The sequence below is a fragment of the Glycine max genome (genome assembly GCF_000004515.6).
Source record: "Glycine max cultivar Williams 82 chromosome 10 unlocalized genomic scaffold, Glycine_max_v4.0 Gm10_scaffold_115, whole genome shotgun sequence".
NCBI lineage: Eukaryota > Viridiplantae > Streptophyta > Magnoliopsida > Fabales > Fabaceae > Glycine > Glycine max.
The window spans coordinates 9738-20104 of NW_024464677.1; the positions used below are offsets into that span (position 1 = coordinate 9738).

The window sequence follows — 10367 nt, forward strand, 5'->3', positions numbered from 1 at the left end:
ATATATATGTGTGTCTGACTTTGAAAAGCAAGAGAGAGATATTCTAAGAGAACTTAATTGCCAAAGGCTCTTTTAACAACTCTTGAGCAAACACTTGCAAATTTATTGAGAATTCATCCAGGAACTTTAAATTGTATATCATCTCTAAAAGAGAGAAATTTCTCTAGGAACTTCAATTTGTATCATCCACTCTAAAGGAGAGAAATCTTTTTGTTCATCTCAGAAAGTCATTTATAATCAAGAGACTGGTTGTCTCTTGGATTGTGAGAATTGTAATCAAGAGACGAGTTATTTCTTGGAGAATCTTTGAACACAAGGGTGAGGGATCCCAAGGTGTGTTCAAAGTTTGTAAAGGATTTACAGAGATAGTGAAAAATCTCAAGTGAGTTGCTTAAGGATTGGACGTAGGCACGGGAAGTGGCCGAACCAATATAAATTGAGTTTGCATTTCTCTCTTTCCTTATCTCAATTATTTTATTACAGATTATTTTGTCTTGTGCAGTAAAAAGAACATTATTAAATTAATTGTTTCTTCTTCTTCTTCTTCTGCATTCTGAGTCTATCATTTAAAAGGGAATTAAAGTTTGTTAGTGGGAAAATTTTGAAACTTAATTCACCCCTCTTGTAAGTTATTGAGGTCGCTTGTCCAACATAAGTAATATCCTTGAATACCAAATTATGGTCCATTTTCATTGATTATTGTTGGTTTACATTTTTCAATAGGTAAGCATGATAATTAACTAAACACTTTGACTTTATCCTCCAACAGTAATGCTAATGAGGCAAGCCAGTAAAGATGTGATGCTAGGAAGCATTAATGTTCCTGCTAAGACTCAACTCTTCTTGGCATTGGCTGTTGTTCATCATGACAGAGAAATCCTGGGAGATGATCATAACTTCAATCCAATGAGATTTAGTGAGCCTCGAAAGCATTTGGCCGCATTCTTTCCCATCGGATTAGACCCTAGAATCTGTGTTGGGCAAAATTTGGCAATGCTTGAGGCAAAGATTGCTCTTGCTCTGATCATTCAAAGTTACAATTTTGTGGTATCTCTAAACTATATGCATGCTCCTATACTATTTGTCACTTTGCAGCCGCAATATGGTGCACAAATCATTTTCAAGGATTTCATATTGAAGATTGTTGTCGTGTTTTTCCTTTTCTGCCTGCGTGTAACTTTAAACTCTATATGTGGGGACGCATTGTAGCTATAAATGTTGTGCTCTTTGGACAGGTTAAAGAAGCATAACTTAAATTGGATCATCAAATATATAAACATTTGGCTTGCATGTTTACTCTTTCATGTTACTTCTTTGAAGGCTGAGTATAGGAATGTGAAAAGAACACGAATCTATCCAACTTGAATTGCACAATGCTGCAATCTCTCAATTTTAGATTAATGTTATATATTTGTGTTGTTGTTGTGTAGTGTCTTTACAAAATATACACAATATCATGACAAAAGAAATTCAAAATATTTAAGTTTTTATAAAATAAAATATCCTTTAGACATTTTCATACTTTGAAATGTATTTTATGATTTTTTTTTCATTGTTAATATTATAAAATATTAAAAGGATAAAGTTGTAAAATTAGTTTAATTTTTTTCTTATATTTTTTACATTCATTTTAAAAAGATTATCTTATGGAGGTAATACCTATTTTTTTATGGGGATCATTATTTTTATCAAACCTATAGCAATAAAAAAAAAAAAAAAACTCTTGTGGGACAATTGTCCCCACACTTATATATGTGCATCGGCCAGTGGCTGTTTGGTGATACTAAATTTAAGATAAAGAAAAATTTTAATACATAAATCTGAGTTTTAATGGTCATATATTAACAGTATATATTAAAAGTGTAAAATAATTTTACACGATGGTACTATGCTTTAGATGAATTGTAATTACATATTCATAATATTTTTAAGGTAAGTTATTATATAAAAAAAAAAAAAAAAATTAACGTACGAAGGATATTAATTCGTGCGCCATCACGTACATGAAGTGGTACATGAGGATATAAACCGAAACATTTCATTAAATGTGTAATTTTTACAGCAAGGAAAACTCAATAATTTTAGGGGAAATTATATGTCTAATTTGAGTGATTTGATGTTCTTGACAAATCTAATCCGAAAAAATTCATAAAACATAGGTAGTAGCCAGTTAATTTTTTCAAACCGAATTAACTGAATATATTTTTTAAATATTTTAATAATTTTTGAAAAACCTATATAAACGATGTTATTTTACCGAACTATATAAAAAATATCAACTACTCCATCATTTGATTTCACCATTGTTTTAATAAAAAAAAAACTCTTAATTATTTTCTAAAAAAATCTCTTAACGTAGCTCAAGTCCACCCGTCTAAATTTGATTGGTTTAATTTTACTTTTATATAAAAAAATAACCCAACTCCATCCAGTATGTGCCAATTTAAAAGATTGAATTAATCTATACGATATAAACTTATGTAACTATTTTAAAAGGAGAAAAAAATTAAATAAGCCTTGGAAGACTATTGCTGTAAGTAACCTCTACTAATTAATCAACCTTGAAATTAAATCTGCCCATGTTCTTTCCTTGAAATTTCATTTGTACCTTAAAGTTATAGCCTCCTCCAGTCCAGTTTCCTATAACTGTTGCCAGGTTGAAATTTCTTTACATCATTAAAATACTAGCATGCTTCCTTACACCAAACGAACCTAGTTGACTTGACTATAGTGCCAATGTTATTCATTTATTCCTCTCTGGCATTCACTAGTATTTCTCTTTTTCTCTCTCCCTCTTTCTTATCTTTTTTTCTCTCCAAGTACTAAATAAAATTCATGATTGTAAGCCCTTAATTTCTCTCTTCCACGCACCGACGCCAACGAACCACTAGAGGATCTTTGTACGTGTATATCAACTTCATTCTGGGGACTTTAATTAATTTCCAATATATATATATATATATATATATATATATATATATATATATATATATATATATATATATATATATATATATTCTTCTTGTTACTATTTTGTTTTCTATCTTATAATAGAAATAATTTTTTTCATTTATTTCTTGGTTTGTAATCACAGCTAGCGCCACATGTACATACCGGAATGGTGAATGAATTGACGACAAGTGTTGATTTTGAGAAATTCTCATGGAAAATTGAGGATTTCTCAAAACAAAACGTCATGAAATTGCGTTCAAAGCCTTTCAAAATCCGCGGTTGTACATGGTACGTTAAAATTATCAATTTTGCTTAAAGTTGTTCAGATTTTTGTTTATTTTCAGATACCCACGGTACACATGCTTAACAAAAGTGAAAAAAATAAGGGTCCAATGATTGCCAATAGTTAAAAGTTCAGATTGTATAATGATTTTTTGCTTACCTTTTTGCAGAAAAAGAAAAAAATGAATCTTATATTTTTTTTCTCATGTGTGCTAGGAAGAGAGAAAGATAAACATGACTAGGAGAGATGAATGACGTTAATTTGGAGAAATTGTTATGAATTAATTGTGGGTCTTCCTGATCATGTCACAGGAGGATCCTTGTGTATCCACTGAGGAGGGATGTGAACCATTTTTCAGTGTATTTGATGGTTGCTGATTCTTTACCACCGTACGGATGGAGCAGAAACACGTTTTTCAAGTTAGCTCTAATTAATCAGGTGGATAGGAGCAAGTCCATTGCAAAAGGTATATTATATGTACTCCTAGTCTTAATTTTTCTCTTTCAACTTTTAAGTATACAGAACCTGCAGTTAGAATACGAGGTTAGAAGAGTTTTTAAGAATTTTTTTTTTCACTTGAAAATCTCTATATTTTCAGAAGAAAAACTTGTGAAAATTCTTCTAACTTGTAACTAAACCTTTCAATAAAATAGTTGAGTTTTTTGTGTACTATTTTGAGACTGGCTTTTTGCTTTCTAATTATAGTTGTATATATGTGTTAAATTTAAATCTGATTCTTGATCTATATTTGTGATTTCAGAGACACGCCAAAAGTTCAATGGAGGATATCGTTGCTGGGGTTCATTTTTCTTGAATCTTAGTGATTTCAACAACCCAAAACAAGGGTATCTTGTGAGGAACAAGTGCATAATCGAAGCTCACATTTGTGTCTCCGATTTATCACCTAAGATTCAAGTCCACCCAAATAGTTCTCCAATATTTCATGACTCTCTAAGATGTGGTCAGGCAACAGAATCATCCTCAGATGATAGAGATACCATTAGTCCAAGAACCTCAGGATCTAGTACTGGAGCAGAAGGTGAAACTCATCATCAAGGCTTAAATATTAATTTGATACTAAGAGAAGTACTCGTAGATTTTGAGAGTTTAGGAGCAGAAGAAGAAGCTTTCATTCCACTCTTGGAAGAGGTTTGCATTTGGCACCCTAATCTGATACAGTGCCAAAGGGAAAGGACTAGAAGGTTTAGACAATGGGCCTTTACTTCTTTGGGCCATGTTTTGCATTTTCTCAAGACCAAAAGGGTTAAAGATATCAATGAAGAGGACATAAAGTACCTTCATGGTTTGTGGAAGGAACTTGTCAAGTCCTCAGGGTTTGACCTAACTTGGCTGGAGCCATATGTTCAATCAGCATTGGGTTTGAGGGCTTATATGGAAAGAGCAAACCAATTGAAGAAACTTAAGGACAAGGTGGTTGCTTTGGAGATTAACATGAAGAGGCTCAGAGGGGAACTTGCTGCTGCTGAAGGAGAGTTTGAAGTGGCAAGGAGTGGCTTGTCTGAAGTGAGAAGAGGCTTCAATGAGATGGATGTAAATGCTGCAATTGGTTATGCTATGTTTTAATCATCCAATTGTTTTCATGTATGGTACGTCAAAGAGCATGCACAAAGTTTTCATATCTGTACAAACTGAAACAGTAGTTGATTTGTTTTTTGTTAAGATATAAATTTTAATGTAGATGTACATTAATTTGGTTCTAATAAGATAAGGTTAGTTAAGTTTTGTTTAAAATTTAAGATAAATTTCTTCTCAACTTTTTTTTTTGGCTAGTTAATGCTTATTATTATTAATTGATCATTGTATTCTGTATGTTATAAATTTATGTGAATATAATAATGCATTTAATTTTGAGATACTGTTGCTATAAATATTTTTATTATGTTAATTAATTAATTTTTATCTTCAATATGATTTTTAAAGCGATCATTATAAAATTAAAATTAATAATTTTTAATTATATATAAAACAATTCACCATTTGATGAGAGTGTACAAGGTATTTAAATCAGCAACATATTTCAGTTAAATCAATACTAAACATGTGATTACTTTTTTCCTTTCCATTATATATATAAAACAATAAAGAGAAATTTATAATATTAAGATGATTAATGAGACTATTGAGATAAGATTTGGTCTACACACCATGTTTGAGCCGTGATTTTGTCGTTGTTCATATTACTGTTTGAGTAACCTTTAACACAATCGTGAAATATTGGGGTGCCAATATTGGAGATTTACATTTTGCTTAGGATCAACGATCTATGTGTCTTCAAAAATGTTTTTGAATGCTGCAGCCAAACTGGTCACAAGTTAAAATATAAGACACCTTGCAGAAGACGTTTTTTGATTTTATTTTTTTTATACTAGATATCGTTGCATTTAAAATTTCTTAAAAATGTTAATTATGAGAAAATACTTAATTTGGTTAAAAAATTCATTCAATTTAGTCTTTAAGGAAAATAAGGCCATTTACACGAAGGCGTCAATATTGATAACTTTTCTTATTAATAAAGCATCAACGCTAAATAAGATTTTGTTGTTGGAGCTTGTGCTCGATTGCTTATTAAGCACTTTTCAAACAGAAGGTGCTTAAATAAATTGAAGCACTGGTTGTTATCTTTTATTATTTTCTCAACTGTAATATAACTATAATTATAATACTATTAGAAAAAGAACCTAATGAAACATTACTGTGATAAAATGTACGGATGCATGGGATTACTTGTGAGACCTATTTAGTAAATATTTTAAAGTTATTGGGTTGAATAGGAAGCTTACGTATTTTAAAAAGTAATTGAAAACCAGCGATGCGTAATGATGGTAGAACCCCTTTAAGATCTGTAAATTTTTCTTTTAGAAAAAAAAAAACAAAACAAAATAGAAGAAACTTCTTAAAGGGGAACTTCTTTTTTGTTTTGAGGAATTAGGAGGGTTGAGACTATTAATGTTGGAATTACATGTATTACTCGTGTTGAAATCTCTTAAGGTATTATTTTCAAGTACATTGTTATTTATTTTTTTATATTTATTTTTATATTATGTTTATAATAATAATTGATCATATTTTGTTCATTTATTTCAACAAATTTGGTTAGAGCAAATCTGGTTCCAGCATAATTTATTATAGTTGTGATTTAGACTATTATAGTAAATTTTGTGAATGTATGAATACATGAATTTTGATGATGCCAAAGAAGAATCAAACAAGGTTGTTTCAAAGGATAAGCATTGCTTCAAGATTAATACAATATTGTTTCAACAAACAAAGTTTTGCTTCAAGATTACTTTAAGATCAAGTCTTGCCTCAAAACAAAGTGATTCCAAGATATGCAAGACTCTGGTAATCGATTACCAGATAGTCTAATCGATTATCAGAAGACAAGTTTAAAAAATAGTTATTTAAAAGGATTTTGAATTTGAAATTTGAACCTGTAATCGAATACCAGAAAGCAAAAGAGAGATTCCAACAGAACTTCATTGTCAAATGCTTTCTCAACAACTTTTGGCAAAAACTTGCAAATCTATTAAGAGTTCATCCAGGATCTTCAATTGTAATATCCTTCTCTTAAAGAGAAAATTATTATTCTTCTTCTTCTTATTCAAAGAGATTGATTAAGGGACCGATGGTCTCTTAAGTTATAAGAATTCCTGAACACAAGGAAAGGGTTGTCTCTGTGTGGTTCAAACTTTGTAAAAGGATTTTTACAAAGAGAGTGGAAAATCTTAAGTGGATTGCTTGAGGACTAGATGTAGGCACGGAAAGTGGCCGAACCAGTATAAATCGAGTTTGCATTTCTCTCTTCCCTTATCTCATTTATTATTGCAATCAATTTTTTGTCTTGCATGTTTAAAGAACATTATTAAATTGATTGTTGCTTCTTATTCTATATTCTGAGCCTATCATTTAGAAGAGGATTAAAAGTTTGTTAGTGAAAATTAATTCACCCCTTTTTAAGATAATTGAGGTCATTTGTCTAACAAATCTTATTGAAGAATATTTTGTTTTAATCTGTATTAGTCTATTTTAGAATATTATGTTAATGATATTAAATGAATCAATTTTACTACTTTCAGACATTTGATAATATTATGTTAATTGTATTGAATATTTGGACGAGTCATGATATAAAATAATAATTTTAAGAAAAAAAAATCAAATTTAAATGGATAACTCGTTCATGTGAACCAAATCGTTCACGAATGACTTGAGTTGGGTTGGGTTTCAAATTTTTTTTATAAAAACTAATTAAAACAAATCAATCAAATTTAATTGAATTGAGTCTTGAATTTAACCAAAACCAACTTGAACCAATCCACAAATACCCCTGGAAAAAATCAATAAAAAACAAATTGCTGGTTAAGAAATTAATGCACGAGTCTCCGGTGTACTTGCCATGTAAAACAAAACAAGCATAGAGTTTTTAACTTATTTCACGTTTTATCCTACTAGCTTTTTCGTCAAAATCTTTAAAAGACGCAGAAATAACTTTTATTTGCTTGAATTGTTTCTATCCAAGGGAGCAAATCGCTTAACCAAATACAGGGAAAGTGATACGAACAAATTTAATGATGCAACTAGGGACCAGTACGCACACCATCAATCAAAATCTTAATAGGGCATGCATGCATTATGCTGTATTTTGAATGTGCATGAAAAGAGAAAATAAAAGAATGTATGAAAAAAGAAAAAGCGATAGAGATGACTACAATTTCATTAAGTGCATTTTTGTTATTTCACCATTCATTATTGCCTTCTCGTTTTCTTGGCTCAAGGGATACGTAAACTAATTAAATTCATGGTGGTAACTACTCTACGGTTTTGTTTCCAACCTTTTTCATGCCTTAACCAATTAACTAGATATATAAACTTCTGGTTTACGCAATTATTTATTAATAATATGACATATTTTTCCATTCAAAACTAGTATAATAAATACAGAAAGAAGTCAAATATATAAATTAATTTAAAATAAAAATATAAATGGTAAAGAATTTGGACTATTGTTGACAGATATAGACTTAAGGAAATCAATTAATTTTTAATCATTGTTCATGTCTCTATATATATTGGTCTTAATCCTCTTGTTCATTAGGAAAAGAGATTCTCACTATTTCGAAGTTCGGTCGAGAGATAAGTAAAATTTGATCAAGAATTATTTTCATCAAGAATTAAATTCAGGTAGTATTCAAACGATTCAATCTTATCCTTAGCATATTAACCACTTCTGTGAAAGAATTCTTTTGGAAAGGGTTTTCTTCTTGCTCGACAAATGAGAGAAGAGAAATAGATAAAGATATTTTGTAATAGAAGTGTTTACTCAAAATGTTAATATAAGAAAAACAATGTTGAAGGGGTGACAATGTGTTAATACAATTCATGTTTCAATATAATTACTATATCTAAACATTTTCTTAGGTAATTAAAATGTCATAAAATCATAAATTTACTATTTTTAATTATTATTTTTATTAGATTTAACAATTTGATGTGTCAAGGAAATATTTTGTGTCTGATGACATATTTTCCAACTTTGCAGTTGTTGTTAAGGGAATATTTTGTGTAGGATTTTTTTTTTTTTTTTGCAAAAATGAACTTTTGGTGTGAATTTGAACTAGGTTGTATTGCTGTATAGGCTGTTTTTCTTTCATTTTTGACCTTAAAAGTTAGTTCATTAGGTATGAAAATATAGGATAACATATAAGATTTAAGAAAAAAATCGATTTTTAGAGCACCCGGAAAGTTAGAATAAAGTTTGAGCACAAAGTTAGTGAATCTAAACTGCGTGTTGATTCCAAATGATCTAATTTGATAATTTTAAGCTTAAAAATGAATTTAGAACATAAAAAAACCTTAGGAAAGTACTAAGGAACATTAAAATTGATCTCTCGCGAAATTACAAAATAATAGACTAAAACTAATAAAATTGCGACGCTTGGTGTTTTACACTTTTGAATGACGTAATTTAGCATGTTGGACTTTTTGTACTAAATTGTTATTGTTTTTAAATAATAAACCCGAGCATGTGATTTATGGCATTGTTTATTTGTTGCTTGTAAATTGTATTTGTTATGTAACCTTAGGATAGTTACTGAATATGAGTAAGATCGTGAAAGTGTGAACTCCAGCAAAATATATTTGTGGCGTGTGAAGTTATATTTTGATATTTATATATTGTTTATTTTTTTTGTATGCGCTTTGGGATTAGGTATGGGGGTGTTCGACCCTCAGAAATTTTTTTGCTTTAAATATTAGTTGATTGTGTTTTAGTCGTTATGTCATCCGTGAGTTGATGCAATACACGTTATTTTATTACTTGAGAGATTGAGAGTGATTTTCCTGAGATTAGTACGCATGCTTCGATGTCTTCTTCTTTTATTGTCATTTGAATGTTTAAATATGATTGTTTTACGTCAGACTAGGGCTACGCATGCGATACGACGACATGAACGAGAGGACTAAATGAAGAATAATGAATTGAAGGTTCTATACCATCTTCGAATGGTGAGATTGCATTGAGAAAGTGGATGATGGACAAAGATGGGTATAGTAGGTGGAGAGGTTGGCGGGACCTAGGGAAACTAGCGAGTGGTGATTACCCGATACTTGGTGCACTCATTTGGAGTGGAAAGCTCATAAGTCTCACTTTGCTACTCCCGACGCGCTCCAAAACTATGCTTTTTGAATTGGGAGTTGTGGATCAATGTATATTGTATTTGTAAGTGGCGATCACTCCTGACTATCATCCACATGAAAATGTAAGACCACCATGACTTGGGAGGATTGGTGGCAGTGAATGAGCCCTATTGTGAAATAACTGATAACTGCTAAATAAGTGTGAATTAATAGTAGTTAAATAGTCAAATTTTGGCTTAAAATTAATTATTTAGCAGTTATTTATAATTAAAAGTTGAAAAATTAATTAAATTGAATTTCTGGTTGCAGATACGAAAAAAGAGGTTACATTAAGCAAAAACAACCACAGAAATAAAGAGAAAGAAGGAATTCTGAAGCAGGCCCAACCCAACAGTGGCGCTAAGCGCGCATCAGGCGCTAAGCGAGCAACCAACTGCAGGCGCTAAGCGTGGCGTTAAGCACGAAGGAACAGAAA

The 10367-nt window shown here is 30.5% G+C and overlaps 1 protein-coding gene across 4 annotated transcripts; it reads left to right on the plus strand.

The window, feature by feature from the left end:
• Positions 1–2711: 2711 nt before the first annotated feature.
• Positions 2712–5043, plus strand: LOC102664684 (MATH domain and coiled-coil domain-containing protein At3g58270). Of its 4 annotated transcripts, XM_006588835.4 has the most exons (4): positions 2712–2900; positions 3095–3240; positions 3547–3701; positions 3996–5041. In XM_006588835.4, exons 2-4 carry the CDS (start codon positions 3119–3121, stop codon positions 4817–4819), a joined length of 1101 nt encoding a protein of 366 aa, XP_006588898.1. In that variant the 5' UTR covers positions 2712–2900; positions 3095–3118; the 3' UTR covers positions 4820–5041. The 4 variants fall into 4 exon arrangements, with proteins under 4 accessions (XP_006588898.1, XP_040869623.1, XP_040869624.1 ...); XM_041013689.1 differs by lacking the exon at positions 3095–3240 and having other exon boundaries at positions 3451–3701; positions 3996–5043; XM_041013690.1 differs by lacking the exon at positions 3095–3240 and having other exon boundaries at positions 3996–5043.
• Positions 5044–10367: the final 5324 nt, after the last annotated feature.

Bases quoted from the DNA above. Each gene is read 5' to 3' on its own strand.
- LOC102664684 (XM_006588835.4), top strand. From the start codon at position 3,119: ATGGTGAATGAATTGACGACAAGTGTTGATTTTGAGAAATTCTCATGG. The intron at 3,241-3,546 runs GTACGTTAAAAT...ATCATGTCACAG, and splicing joins AAAATCCGCGGTTGTACATG to GAGGATCCTTGTGTATCCAC. The intron at 3,702-3,995 runs GTATATTATATG...TTGTGATTTCAG, and splicing joins GAGCAAGTCCATTGCAAAAG to AGACACGCCAAAAGTTCAAT.